Genomic DNA, 16247 nt, shown 5'->3' on the forward strand with positions numbered 1-16247 from the left:
CAAGGCTTCTTGCATGCATAGCTTTGAGATGTAAATGACACTCTAAAATTTTTTAGATTGTTTGGATGACCCAATTGCTAGGTTGCAGGCATTGGGTCAATAGTTGGGTTGTTTTCTGTAAGTACAGCAAGGTTGGGTTGTTGGTGGAGGGTTATTAAGGTTGGGCTATGAATATTTGACCCAGCCAACGGGTTAATTCTCCCGCCACCAGCGCATGAAGTCCACCAGAACGTGAGAAAGTCTTCTAGTTCTAGTGCTACTGAGTGACTGACTGAGTGGAAAATGGCTAATGTTATTTTGACAGACTAAAGGTGTTTTGGCTGACTGAAAACGGCAAGTAACAAACATTACAAATTATGGATTTCATGGTCATTCAGGTTAAATAGGTTGTCCTATCATAAAAGGTAGCTAGCTAATGTTAGCTGGAGCGTTAGCTAACGACTGTTAGCCAGCGAGCCATTTTCTGTGCTAATATCTCTGTCTGTGGTAATGTTAGTTAATTAACGTTAGTATCGTTAACGTTAGTATCGTTACAACTAACTGTTGTCGCGGAATATAACTAAAAATGTACATTTTTTGTCGATGTTTAGGTTACCTAGCTAGCTACCTTAGCTAGCTAAGTCTGACACTTATTTTGGACTGTCTCGGACACTGTTTCACTCGTTAGCTAACATTAGCTAAAATGTTGTCATGCCCAAAAAATGTCATCTTACTAGCTCGGACTTTGCTGATAGCTAATTTATTGAGGAAAAATACAATTACTATGACTGTGATATGTAGTTGTCCCAACTAGCTTGAATGCACTAACTGTAAGTTTCTGCTAATTTACTAAAATGTACAAACAAACAAAAATTGTGTGTGTGTGGGACATACCTTAAGCCCAGGTGGACCTGGATGGCCAGGTTTTCCATGGGGACCGGGTCCACCCTATCAGAGACAAAACACAATCAAATGTTGATCAGAATGACAATCTTTATATTGGCATAAGCAGAGGCCGTGGGTAGTCTGGAGAATGTCAAATCTTTTACACCCATATCCTACAGTTGAAGTCGAAAGATAGCATAGGCCTTCGCCAAATACATTTAAACTCAGTTTTTCACAATTCCTGATATTTAATCTGAGTAAAAACTCCCTGTCTTAGATCAGTTAGGATCACCACTTTATTTTAAGAATGTGAAATGTCAGAATAATAGTAGAGAGAATGATTTATTTGAGCTTTTCTTTCTTTCATCACATTCCCAGTGGGTCAGAAGTTTACACATATTCAATTAGTATTTGGTAGCATTGCCTTTAAATTGTTTAACTTGGGTCAAACGGTTTGGGTAACCTTCCACAAGCTTCCCACAATAAGTTGGGTGAATTTTGACCCATTCCTCCTGACAGAGCTGGTGTAACTGAGTCAGGTTTGTAGGCCTACTTGCTCGCACACGCTTTTTCAATTCTGCCCACACATGTTCTATAGGATTGAGGTCAGGGCTTTGTGATGGCCACTCCAATACCTTGACCTAGTTGTCCTTAAGCCATTTTGCCACAACTTTGTACGTATGCTTGGGGTCATTGTCCATTTGGAAGACGCATTTGCGACCAAGCTTTAACTTCCTGACTGATGTCTTGAGATGTTGCTCCAATATATCCACATTTTTCTTCCCTCCTGCAGCAAAGCACCCCCACAAAATGATGTTGCCACCCCCGTGCTTCACGGTTGGGATGGTGTTCTTCGGATTGCAAGCATCCCCCTTTTTCCTCCAAACATAACAATGGTCATTATGGCCAAACAGTAATATTTTTGTTTCATCAGACCAGAGGACATTTCTCCAAAAAGTATGATCTTTGTCCCCATGTGCAATTGCAAACCGTAGTCTGGCTTTTTTATGGCAGTTTTGGAGCAGTGGCTTCTTCCTTGCTGAATGGCCTTTCAGGATATGTCAATATAGGGCTCGTTTTACTGTGGATATACAGTGGGGAGAACAAGTATTTGATACACTGCCGATTTTGCAGGATTTCCTACATATAAATCATGTAGAGGTCTGGAATTTTTATCATAGGTACACTTCAACTGTGAGAGACGGAATCTAAAACAAAAATCCAGAAAATCACATTGTATGAGTTTTAAGCAATTCATTTTAATTTTATTGCATGACATAAGTATTTGATCACCTACCAACCAGTAAGAATTCCAGCTCTCACAGACCTGTTAGTTTTTCTTTAAGAAGCCCTCCTGTTCTCCACTCATTACCTGTATTAACTGCACCTGTTTGAACTTGTTACCTGTATAAAAGACACCTGTCCACACACTCAATCAAACAGACTCCAACCTCTCCACAATGGCCAAGACCAGAAAGCTGTGTAAGGACATCAGGGATAAAATTGTAGACCTGCACAAGGCTGGGATGGGCTACAGGACAATTGACAGTTGTTGCAACTGTTGGCGCAATTATTAGAAAATGGAAGAAGTTCAAGATGACGGTCAATCACCCTCGGTCTGGGGCTCCATGCAAGATCTCACCTCGTGGGGCATCAATGATCATGAGGAAGGTGAGGGATCAGCCCAGAACTACACGGCAGGACCTGGTCAATGACCTGAAGAGAGCTGGGACCACAGTCTCAAAGAAAACCATTAGTAACACACTACGCCGTCATGGATTAAAATCCTGCAGCGCACGCAAGGTCCCCTTGCTCAAGCCAGCGCATGTCCAGGCCCATCTGAAGTTTGCCAATGACCATCTGGATGATCCAGAGGAGGAATGGGAGAAGGTCATGTGGTCTGATGAGACAAAAATAGAGCTTTTTGGTCTAAACTCCACTCGCCGTGTTTGGAGGAAGAAGAAGGATGAGTACAACCCAAGAACACTATCCCCACCGTGAATCATGGAGGTGGAAACATCATTCTTTGGGGATGCTTTTCTGCAAAGGGGACAGGATGACTGCACCGTATTGAGGGGAGGATGGATGGGGCCATGTATCACGAGATCTTGGCCAACAACCTCCTTCCCTCAGTAAGAGCATTGAAGATGGGTCGTGGCTGGGTCTTCCAGCATGACAACGACCCAAAACACACAGCCAGGGCAACTAAGGAATGGCTCCGTAAGAAGCATCTCAAGGTCCTGGAGTGGCCTAGCCAGTCTCCAGACCTGAACCCAATAGAAAATCTTTGGAGGGAGCTGAAAGTCCGTATTGCCCAGCGACAGCCCCGAAACCTGAAGGATCTGGAGAAGGTCTGTATGGAGGAGTGGGCCAAAATCCCTGCTGCAGTGTGTGCAAACCTGGTCAAGAACTACAGGAAACGTATGATCTCTGTAATTGCAAACAAAGGTTTCTGTACCAAATATTAAGTTCTGCTTTTCTGATGTATCAAATACTTATGTCATGCAATAAAATGCAAATGAATTACTTAAAAATCATACAATGTGATTTTCTGGATTTTTGTTTTAGATTCCGTCTCTCACAGTTGAAGTGTACCTATGATAAAAATTACAGACCTCTACATGCTTTGTAAGTAGGAAAACCTGCAAAATCGGCAGTGTATCAAATACTTGTTCTCCCCACTGTAGATACTTTTGTACCTGTTTCCTCCAGCATCTTTACAAGGTCCTTTGCTGTTGTTCTGGGATTGATTTGCACTTTTCGCACCAAAGTATGTTCATCTCTAGGAGACGAAACGCCTCTCCTTCCTGAGCGGTATGACGGCTGCGTGGTCCCATGGTGTTTATACTTGTGTACTATTATTTGTACAGATGAACGTGGTACCTTCAGGCATTTGGAAATTGCTCCCAAGGATCAACCAGACTTGTGGTCTACAATTGTTTCTGAGGTCTTGTCTGATTTCTTTTGATTTTCCCATGATGTCAAGCAAAGAGGCACTGAGTTTGAAGGTAGGCCTTGAAATAAATCCACAGGTACACCTCCAATTCACTCAAATTATGTCAATTAGCCTATCAGAAGCTCCTAAAGCCATGACATAATTTTCTGGAATTTTTCAAGCTGTTTAAAGGCACAGTCAATTTAGTGTATGTAAACTTCTGACCCACTGGAATTGTGATACAGTGAATTATAGGTTAAATAATCTGTCTGTAAACAATTGTTGGAAAAATTAATTGTGTCATGCACAAAGTAGATGTCCTAACCCGAGTTGCCAAAACTATAGTTTGTTAACAAGACATTTGAGGAGTGGTTGAAAAACACATTTTAATGACTCCAACCTAAGTGTATGTGAACTTCTGACTTCAACTGTATATGATTGAGCATGTGTGTACGTTGGGGGATTAGGTAAAGGGGGAAGATTATGGAAAATGGATGTAAAATGAAGGGGTTCTAGCACATGCATTTGGTTTTCCCACACCCCATTCTCCTCTAACCGCCACCCGTATTGCCCCCCAGTCTGTAGTCTCCCCAGGGCAAAAATGGTAGCTTGTTTGCATACAGACACAAACACAAATAGAAACATGCAGAAACACACACACAGATGGATTGGTGTACATTTAATTTTGTCCATTGGTTCACATTTTAGTCTACAGCAGTGGTTCCCAAACTTTTTATAGTCCCGTACCCCTTCAAACATTTAAACTCTAGCTGCGTACCCTCTCTAGCAAAGGGTCAGTGCACTCTCAAAAGTTTTTTTCCCATCATTGTAAGCCTGCCACACACTATACGATACATTTATTAAACATAAGAATGAGTGAGTTTTTAACACAACCCGGCTCGTGGAAAGTGACAGAGAGCTCTTATAACTCTTCACAACTGTCAGTGTCCATGCTAGCTGGGCCAACAACAAATGTAGAATTACTGATGCTAGCAAAGGATGTGCTCGTGGAAGAAGAACAACTTGTGTCGTCGACAGGTGCAGGTGTAGTACTGCTGGTAATAGCAGTATGTGTCTTTTCAACCATTTATCCTTTTTCGAGCAAACGGAATGAGCAGCGGCTACGCTTGGCTACATACGGATCGTTAGTGGAATTCCCGCGAGAGAGTAACGGTTAATGTGATTGGATGTTAATTATTTGACGAGGCTACCTGTATGACATTGTGTTGTCATTTCGCTGAACAATAGATGGTTTAATTGTATTTTTTGGCAATGAAACAAGGCTAACCAGGCGAGGAGAAAAAAATCTCACCCAAATGAGTTTTTGGACAATATAAATGGACTGTTGTGTGTACCCGTACTCCCGTTTGGGAATACCTGGTCTACAGGCTATTGTTGGAATCAAACATTTGTATCTATACAGTAGCAAATTGATAATGGGATCCAGTTTCTCCCTATCTTATGGGAAACAGACGTTAGCTTTTTAAATTCTGAAATCCGGCAGTAAAAGTGACATAATCCACCCCTGGAGGACTGACTCCATTTGATAACTACTCTTTATGTATTATTTATTTTTGCACCTTTATTTTACCAGGGATGACATAATGAGACTTGTGCCCTGAACAATACAACACAAATACATCCTTTATACACAAAAAATACTAAAACACAGTCATGGGAAGCACAAGTAAAACATCCCAAATCACCTAGAATAACAGTTACATTCCTCCACAAATAAGTCCCCAATCAATACTCTAAACTGCCCGAACAGCACATGCCCCTCTCTGTGCTGTCGACATGTGACACACACACACACACTTCCTCTCTCTATCCATATGGTTGTGGGCCTTTGAGGGGTCCCCAACTTCTGACTGAGACACTTTTTTCGCTTGACCCCGAGCCCTCCCTCCACGTGGGGTCAAAGGTCAATTGTGTCAGAGTAGTGGCCGGAAAAAGAGTCACAACCGGTTCCAGAGTGGGGTCAGTGACTTTCGCTGGGGTGAGGTACAGTAAGACGATTCAGCGAACACGTTATTGATTCAGAGTACTAGACCAGCACACACCCCAAAGTCACGTCAAGTCATTCTTTGTCCCATGAAGGGAAATTAATTTTGTTTGGGCTGGAATTGATAATTCATGAAAGCCCATTTGCCAAAGTTTAAATACAGACATGAGAGACTAATGAAAACATAATACTACACCCCCCCTCTTTCTATTCTCTCAGACACCTCATAAATCCCATCTCTGATTCCTCCAGGGAGAGCCTCAGTGCCCTTTTCTTATACAAGCAAGAGATTTCAAGTCACTAAGGGTGTGTGGCCTAGCTAGGTCTGCTACTTGATATAATTCAGAGCCCACAAATTTTTGCCGCACACACACACTCACACGCACACACACACACGCACACAATGCAGAGTCATTGTCTAGCTGCTGTCGGTAGGCCCTTTCTTTAGCTAGAGGCTTGTTACAGAAAGGGTGGTGTAGCCTTCAAATGTTGAATTACATGCCTCAAATAGGCCAGCAGTTCAACTCAGTTTTGGTAGTATTAGTTGGCACCATTGGTTCTAGCCATTGGCACATGAGACTTGCAGTTGGTATTGTACTGTATGCATGCCATCTTATTGTCTCTCATCTCACATGGCAGGTGTCAAATTAGGACAATTCCAGGGCGGGGCACGCAGCTAGCTAGAGGCTACTGGGATACGAGACTGAAAACCGCAACCTCTGAACTGGGAGCCAGGGCGTCAACGGTGGGAACTTTGGTAACAATGAAACCTACTCCCTGAGATTAGCACTTGCTCTAAAACTGGACAAACTTAAAGTGTTCAAATAGGTCCAAATGTTTCAAGTTCTGGGAGTGTCTACCTACCGTTCAGGTATAAAAATATTACTAGTGCCCTCTACTTCAGCTGTAGGCCTTTTACAATACCACACGGTATATATTTTCAACCTCAATGTAAAATACATTTAGTTGGTTTTTAAATGTGAAAGACTAACGTCCTTCTTGTTTCCGATACCCAAACAATGTATAGAATATAGCACATATTTCAGGCTGTCATATTTTAATAGGGCAAGCAGTAAAGATGGTTTAAATTGATACAACATATTGTAAAGACAGTTTGAATGTACTGTATATGGCCAATATAAAAGTAATTCTGTATGAACTGGTGCCAAAAAAGCACTCCCCACTACAAGGGGAAGCGCCATTACTGACACCAGACGTGTGTGTGTGTGTGTATGTGTGTGTATGTGTACAGGATCCAAGGCACCGTTTTAATTACAGAGCCCACTGTCGTTAGACCAGAGGTGTAATTTACCCTCTGGAGGCTCAGGAATAGTTTTCACTGCATTTGCCCCCTCTGCCCTCTCACGCCACCGTAATACACCAACAAACACACACACACACATACAGGCAAACACACACACAGAGAGAGAGACAAGGGTCCAAAATGCTTTAAAGCCATGCTTCATAAAATCATTCTCTAAAGCCAAAATCCACCAGCTTGTAGAGCTAAATAAATCATGTGGTATTCTTACCCTATAAAGAGGGAAAATATAAGAACGCCAGTATACAATTTTGGATATTATAATAATAACAACAATACCTCAAATATACTGATCATGTAAAGTGTTGGTCCCATGTCTCATGAGCTGAAATAAAAAGATCTCCGAAATCCTTAGACAGATGCACCTTCTGCTGGGGACAATAAAAGGCCACTCTAAAATTTGCAGTTTTGACACACAACACAATGCCACAGATGTCTCAAGTTTTAAGGGAGTGTGCAATTGGCATTCTGACAGCAGGAAGGTCTACCAGAGATGTTGCCGCAGAATTTAATGTTAATGTGGTGTACGGGAATTTGGCAGTAAGTTCAAACGGCCTCAGAATCGCAGACCACGTGTAACCCCCTCCAGCTCAGAACCTCCACATTTGGCTTCATCACCTGCGGGATCGTCTATGACCAGCCACCCGAACAGCTGATGAAACTGAGGAGTCTGTGACTGAGTTTTTCCTCACAAAAGGGCTCTTTCTGATTGGCTGGGCCTGGCTCCCAAGTGGGTGGGCTTATGCCCTCCCGGGCCCATCTATTGCTGCACCCCTGTCCAGTCATGTGAAATCCATAGATTAGGGCCTAATGAATTTAATTCAATTGACTGATTGACTGTAACTCAGTAAAATCATTGAAATTGTTGCATGTTGCGTTTATATTTTTGTTCAGTATATAGTAACAACAATTAACAAGAAGAAACAAGAATTACTAACAAAAAATGATGGCTCCGACCAAACTATTCTATTTTGTTATACTTTTGCAGTTTATTTTTACTTTATTTTGACAAAATGTATCGGCTATAATTTCATAGAACCAGCAATAACTTTTGAACATCAGATCGGCAGTTAGTTACCTAAATTCTGGCTTCAACTTTGAGTCATCTGCCCAGGACTCTTTCTGTAATTCTGACCCAATTTTCGTGGTATCCAAGAGGAAACACATGTGTTACAGAGGCAGGAGAGGGTGAAGGGAAAACTGGCTACTTCTTCCCTGCATTTTATTGGCCAATAACACTTTATAATAAGATGATGACCTCCGATCATGGATTTGATACCAACGGAACTCTCGTAACTGCAATATTCTACCTCCCAAGTGAGTTTTCAGCTGTTATTGTGAATGTTGTATACATTCCACCACAGTACAAGAAAAATAACAAGCTGGCACTTAACGAACTGTACGAAGCTATAAACAAGCAGGAAAACCTGGACCCGGGGGCTGTTTTAATTTTAATTTGGCGTCATTAGGACAAGTGATGCCCAACTTCCATCAACACGTCTCCTTTGCCCCTAAGGGCGATAAAGTCCTACACCACTGTTACTCTACCCACAAGCAAGCATACACGGCCCTCCCTCATCCCCCATTCAGCAAATCAGATCATGACTCCATACTCCTGCTTCCAGTTTACAAGCAGAAGCTCAAACAGGACATACCCGTGACTCGTTCTGTTGACAAATGGTAATCAGAATCAGAGATTATGCTACAGGACTGCTTCGCTAGCGGTGATTGGAATATTAAATCAAATCAAATCAAATGTAACTATAAAGGAATATGTTTTGAGACCGTGCCGATAACATCGACAAGCTAACCACCTCCGTCACCGGCTTCATTAGGAAATGCGTCGGCGATGTTGTCCCACAGTCAAGGTTAGTTGCTTGGGATAACCCTGGGATAACACTGAGGTTGGCACTAAAATAAAGGACAGGGCTACTGCACACAGGGCTATCGCAGACAACCCTGAGGCTACGGCTGAGAACAGGAACAAGTACCAGAAGTCTCGCTATATTCAGCTGGTCTACAAAAACGAGCAGCGATGAAGTAAATCTCTCTTCCACTTTGAGCCATGAGAGATTGACATGCATATCATCAACGTTAGCGCTCTATGTACTTGTAATTAGGGCCAGCCCTGCTGCCCTGTTCTGAGCCAAATGCAATTTTCCAAAGACCCTCTTTGTGGCACCTGACCACACTATTGAACAGTAGGCTAGGTGTGACAAAACTAGGGCCTGTAGGACCTGCCTTGTTGATAGTGTTGCTAAGAAGGCAGAGCAGCACTTCATTATGGACAGACTTGTCCCAATCTTAGCTACTATTGTATCAATATGTTTTAACCATGACAGTTTAAAACCAGGGTTACTCCAAGCAGCTTAGTGACCTCAACTTGCTCAATTGTATCTGTTCAAACAGCATGTTTTCCAGAAGTTTACTGAGAGTTGGTAACAGGCTGATTGGTGGGCTATTTGAGCCAGTAAAGGGGGCTTTACTTTTCTTGGGTAGCGGAATGACTTTTGCTTCCCTCCAGGCCTGAAGGCACACATTTTCTAGTAGGCTTAAATTGAAGATATGGCAAATAGGAGTGGCAATATCATCTGCTATTATCCTCAGTAAATTTCCATCCAGATTGTAAGACCTCAGAGGCTTGTCATTGTTGATAGACAACAATCATTTTTTTACCTCTTCCACACTCACTCTGCAGTGTCTGGCTGATCCTCATTACACACCACAGACCAGCAAATATTCTTTACATCAACATTATAATCACTACAAAACTTCTTGCATGACCTCTTATACACTATATTAAGCCCAGCCTTTGGAACTTTGGTGTTCCTAGATATGCCTACTATATTGTGATCACTACATCCAATGGATTTGGATACTGCTTTAAAGCACATTTCTGCAGCATTAGTAAAGATGTGATCAGTACATGTTGATGATTTCCTTCCTGTGCATTTTGTAACTACCCTGGTAGGATGACTGACAATCTGAACAAAGGTTATCTATAAAAGTGATGCCAACAGAGCTACAGTAATCTTTTAGCCAGATGTGCAATGCCAGTAGCCTGCTGAATGGTACTGGGTCGGAAATAATTGGCCACATTTTGGACTCATTCAATGCTAAAATCAGTTCTTTAAAATCCATTTTCAGATGTTCCAAGCTAGCCCTCCTGATGTTGTTTGACCCCACATGGACTACGACAGCATCAGCTCCCGGCATCTGTCGTAGAAAGGTCAGAAGCAGCCTTGTAATGTCCTGTACACCAGAGCCGGCTGTAGTATATGTGGTAGAGACCCCTGGGCTGGAGTCAGGGTAGAGGATGAAGGAGCAGGAATCTCTGGAAGCAGGTGGGCGAAACTCTTGGTCAGCAGGGTGGGATCCCCCCAAGCCATTTCAGCCCCATTCACCTAAGACCGCTGCCTTGCGCTGGGCTTACGGTGTGTGACGTGCCTCCAATGGGATGCAGGATCGATAACCGTGGCATCCGCCAGCTCCTCATAAAGCGTCCTTGCTTTATGAGGGGGGGGGGGGGGGGCAGGTGAGATGGGAGGGGAGAGGTGACTTCACTAGGGAGGGGTCTCTGCAGGGCAGCTCTGGCCAGTCAGTCAGAGAGTGGCAATATTGTGGCGAGGCAGTGGCACAACGACCAGGCTGAGGAGTAGAAGAGGAAAAGGTCTTAGAGGGGGACCTATCCAGGATGCTCTGCAATGTCTCAATTTGCTTCTGGACGTCCAGCTCAGATATTCCTCAGTAAGCTGACAGTTTCCACATTGGAAATTTGGCTGGCCAATATTATCCAGAGAACTGTGCGAAATAGGTGCAGCTCCTACATGGGATGGAACATTCACCATAGTCTCTGAACGGGGTTGCTGCCAATCTTGAAAAAGTCAGTTTCCCTGTGTGGCAGAAAGTGGTAGACTCATTTTGGAACAATTCTGTTAAAATCCACACAAATAAAATAGGTTGTCAAAGAATCAGCTAAAAGTTAATCAACCCACACAGTGTGAAAGTCAGTTAGATTGAATCACACAGTTTGTAGGATCACTACAGTCATGGGCAGCAAGCTAGAACCCAACCACAGACTCGAAACCAGCCAGTACTAGGACCCACAAAACACAACCAAGGCACAAAACTCACCAGCATAACAACAGCAAGGAGAGCGCAGTGACTTACTCAATACAATTGAAGGCTAGGTTCCATCAGCAATGCAATGGAGGCTGTGTTACCAGTATGATAGCCAGGAGAGAAGCACCTTGGAGGAATGTAGTTTCCAGTACAGGTCGATGGAAAGCAGGGAGGGTGGCAAGAGCTACACCGGGACACGGGAGAGTCAAAAAGAGTCAATCCAAGAGTTCAAGTTTGGCAGCAGTCCAAAAATATATAGCGCACAATGTCAAGTGGAAGGATGAAAGCAACAGTAAGCAGGTGTCTGCTCAGATAATGCCCCAGTGCAGAGTAGGGTGCCCAGATATATCCAAGAAGGCCACAAGAGTTTCAGCAGACCTGTTTTGTATGTCTCCTTAAAAACTCTGTATGCAATATTGCACTATTGTCCAATGTGTTCACAGCCAGATGAAACAAAGGTAAATGTAGTGTCATACCCAAGAGGATTCAAGGCTGTAATCACTGCCAAAGGTGCTTCAACAAAGTACTGAGTAAAGGGTCTGAATACTTCTGTAAAAGTGAATACTTATGTAAAAATGTATTTTTTAAAAACGTTCTTGCTTTCTCATTATGGGGTATAGTGTGTAGATTGATGAGGGAATAAAAAATAAAAAATCAATTTTAGAATAAGGCTGTAACGTAACAAAATGTGGAAAAGGTCAAGGGGTCTGAATATTTTCCGAATGCACTGTGTCTACCTCTATCACTCCAGTATCCCTGTACATTGAAACTATGGTGTTGGAACCGACCCTATATATACACAGCAGCTTACTGACTTCTCGTGCTCTTCTTATTATTTAGTTTTATTTCTCGTGTGTTTTTGTTCAACCTTGTGTTATTTTTTAGTACTACATTGATATTGATTACTGCATTGTTGGGTTTAGAGCTTGTAAGAAAGGCAGGTCACTGTGTCTGCGCACGTGACATTAAAACTTGAATTACCATAGAAACCATAGATATAACTACACCAACACAACATACAGTTATAAACAGCATAATTGTAGTATCAAAAACGTAAAACGCTCAAACGCTTTGCCTGGCTTACTTTAACTGGTCTCATCAGGGTTCAGCACAAATCAATAAAGACGTTAAAAGACTGCGTCTCTGATTTCACCAGTCCTGCCAACTGGATGCCCTTGTGCCATGAAACACGTTAGCCCCATTGGGGACTGCACAAATGTCAGACTTGGAGAAGGAACATGGAGTTGTTTTTAATAGCTTGGAGAATATTACAGTCATGTTCCACATGAGAGTTGTCCATACCCATTTTAAAAATTGGAATTACAGAGACCTTTAAAACCGTTACAAGTAGATCTTTCACAATTCTGTGACCAAAACAGCCTCAACTCTCAGCTCAGTGGAATACATGCTAAATATCCAAATGCCTACTTGGTACCCTCTCCAGTTTCAAGCCTATCCTACATGTACATATAGTACAATTGACCCCTGACAAAAATGTAATGGTTTGGTTCTGCACTAACTGTGCGCACTAAACCGGAGTATACAATTGTCAGGAGGATATTGCACATATACAGATTTTGAACTTATCCAAATTGCACTAACCAGAAGTTGACTGTTACCTGGGCCCAAGCCTGTAAAGGAATTTGTTCAAGCTGTTGATTGATACAGTGCATTCGGAAAGTATTGAGTCACCTCCCTGACCAAGACCCTTCTCCCCCGATTGCTCAGTTTGGCCGGGCGACCAGCTCTAGGAAGACTCTTGGTGGTTCCAAACTTCTTCCAGTTAAGAATGGAGGCGGCCACTGTGTCCTTGGGGACCTTCAATGCTGCAGAAATGTTTTGGTACCCTTCCCCAGATCTGTGCATCGACACAATCCTGTCTCGGAGCTCTACGACCTCATGGCTTGGTTTTTGCTCTGACATGCACTGTCAACTGTGGGACCTTATATAGACAGGTGTGTGTTTTTCCAAATCATGTCCAATCAATTGAATTTACCACAGGTGGACTCCAATCAAGTTGTAGAAACCTCTCAAGAATGGTCAATAGAAACAGGATGCAGAGCTCAATTTCCAGTCTCATAGCAAAGGGTCTGAATACCTATGTAGGTTTTTCAGTTTTTTATTTGTAATAAATTTGCAAAAATGTCTAAAAACCTGTTTTCACTTTGTCATTATGGGGTATTGTGTGTAGATTGATGTGGAAAAACATATTTCATCCATTTTAGAATAAAGCTGTAACGTAACAAAACGTGGAAAAAGGGAAGGGGTCTAAATATTTTCCAAATGCACTGTACATTTTCTCCCAGACTCGTGGATATACATTTTGGAGCGTAGCATATGCAAATGAATACAGTCCACACTCAAAGGCAATTACTCAAATTTGTTTAATTGTGGAGTATAGTCTAGACCAATTTTGTACAAAAGACATCTTAAATCAGTTTTGTTTTATGTTTTTCTGCCATGCGTAATATGTCATATGTATTGTATAATGGCACATGGTTTTTTCGGGCCTATGCATATGCATGTTTTTGAATTAATCCTCACCTTAGAAAGCGCTGTCCATTTCGTTGTGTTTGAAACAACATCCACAATGACCATGTTTTGCACTCAGTTTCAACCTGCTGTTGAACTTCTTTCTTCAAACTGATCATCGCAGTGAGGTGAGCTTTAAAAGCAGCATATTGTTTTGATGATGTGTTTGATGTGATTTAAGATCGCATTTTCATTGATGTCAGAGTGATTAGAGGAACAATAGAGCCCTGAGTACCAGGCCATTAGGGCCTGATTGTCATTAGCAAATTGGGTACGAACAAAACAAAGAGTACATAAGAGAAGATTACTGTGACTCAACAGTCACGTGAAATTTTACTGCGATCATGGCACATGACTGCCGGAGTGATGGTCATATGGTCACTGCAACAGCTCTAGTAGTATTCTACTATGGTATTTCAGAGTGTCGTTGACTAACCTAGAAATTAACAACTATCTAAAGTGAGGAATGCTAAACCTGCAGTATAAAATTGGGTTACCGATTGATTATTTCAGCAATCAACAACAAGAGCTTATCTTTCAAATGGAAACCATTCCTCCATCTGGCCTGAGGGTGGTGTTGAGTGTGTTCTGCAGTATGCACATGTGGCGAGCGGCGAGAGACTGGAAAGGCATTTGTTTTAGGGGGGAGTTAAGAGGCAGCTTTTATATGTGCAGGTGTGAAACGTAAGCCCACAGAGGCAGCCTTACTGTGCTTCAGAGCCCTGTATAAAACTCTTTATATTTCTCCCTGTGAGGGTCATGTCTTCTGCACAATATTAACAGAGCTGTGTGTGTGGTGCGTACGTGTCTGCCTGCATAGATGTGAGCAGGTGAGCGTGCACGAGCGTGAGCAATGTGGTGAGGAATTCACTGTATATGATTTCTGTGGATGCCTGTTTTGTTTGAAGCGCAATGTCAACCAGCAAGGGAGAGAGTGGTCAGACAGCAGTGTTTGAGGGGAACATATAAATTAGCTTAAGCCTGCCCGCTCCCTTCCTCTCTCCTCTGTGGTGCCTGGTGTAGATCAGTGTTGGCTGTCTGAGGGGGCGAGGGATGTCTGTGTATATCCCCGTTTCTCTCTCTGAACCACACTTCAGCCACCCTTGGCCTCGATAAGGTGCACCTTCTCTATATGAGATGGATTACAGGTGGCAGTTTTGCTACATGCTGAATGTATCTGGCTGAAACTGACGTGCCCTGCTACCACAGACAAGGTGAGAGGGCTGGTGGGGTTAAAATGCCCTTAAATAGATGCAGACAGAGGACTTTCTGCTATGGAAGTAAGAGGTGTTTCCCTCACGTCTCTCTCTCACACACACACACACACAAAGAGTTACCTAACACACAGATGCACACACACACACTGTATACACTATGGCTGTCTGTGTCTTGATCACAACAGTAAAATGCATGATACTGTATGCTGGATCAGCAAGCATTTTGCCACTGTCCTTTGCGTTTGCTAGCTCACAGTCAGATGCGCTGAGGAAGTTTGACTGACTTTAGAAAATCTAATTGTCCAACCTTTCCGCTTGTCGTTGTGGTGACTCGTTGACAGCAAAATTCGAGCTACGTCACCCGTACGTTTGTAAATAAAGACACTCGCAAAATATAGGCAAAAAAGGCGCCGCTAGCTATCTAAAGCTAAGGTCGGGATTGTCGTTACGAATTAGACTAACTATGCCGAAAAGAAAGTGTTCCACTAACACAGAAGAACAAAAGAGACGGAGTTCACAAATATACTTGAACAAGATGGAAATTACAGTGAGTGTTAACGTTTGATAACAACCTACCTTAGCTAGCTAGAATACACATGTTTAGCACATAACATGTTTCCACTGCACAAGCGCCAAAGTTCATATAACTAGCTAGCTACCGTTAAGAAATTATACATTATCTTGTCATTTAGAGGTAACGTTAGTTTAAGTCAAGTTAACTTCTCTAGGATAGGGGGCAGCATTTTCACGTTTGGATGAAAAGCGTGCCCAGCGTAAACTGCCTCCTACTCAGTCCCAGATGCTAATATATGCATATTATTATTAGTATTGGATAGAAAACACTCTGAAGTTTCTAAAACTGTTTGAGTCATGTCTGTGACTATAACAGAACTTATTTGGCAGGCAAAACCCCGAGGACAAACCATTCAGATTTTTATTTTTTATTTTTTTGAGGTCACTCTTTTCAATGTGTTTTCATTGGGAATCCAGATTTCTAAGGGACCTTCCTGCAGTTCCTATTGCTTCCACTGGATGTCAACAGTCTTTAGAAATTGGTTGAGGGTTTTCCTTTGAGAAATGAAGAAGTAGCCATGTTCAGAATGAGGCTCCAGTGAAGTGTACTGTTTGTTAGAGGCGCGTGACCAGAAAGCATGCTACACATTGTTTTCCTCCGGTATTGAACACAGATCATCCCGTCTTCAATTTTATCGATTATTTACGTAAAAAAATACCTGAAGTTGTATTACAAAA

The 16247-nt window shown here is 42.4% G+C and overlaps 1 protein-coding gene across 1 annotated transcript in view; it reads right to left on the minus strand.

Annotated features, from left to right (window-relative positions):
- LOC139544466 (collagen alpha-1(XXVII) chain B-like) overlaps positions 1-16247 on the minus strand; it is a 205405-nt gene that overhangs the window by 161777 nt on the left and 27381 nt on the right. Inside the window, exon 5 of the mRNA XM_071351593.1 lies at positions 874-927. Coding sequence (XP_071207694.1) covers positions 874-927 — 54 coding nt within the window. The remainder of the gene's footprint in view (positions 1-873; positions 928-16247) is intronic.

This window comes from Salvelinus alpinus, chromosome 18, assembly GCF_045679555.1.
Source record: "Salvelinus alpinus chromosome 18, SLU_Salpinus.1, whole genome shotgun sequence".
In the NCBI taxonomy this organism is placed as follows: domain Eukaryota; kingdom Metazoa; phylum Chordata; class Actinopteri; order Salmoniformes; family Salmonidae; genus Salvelinus; species Salvelinus alpinus.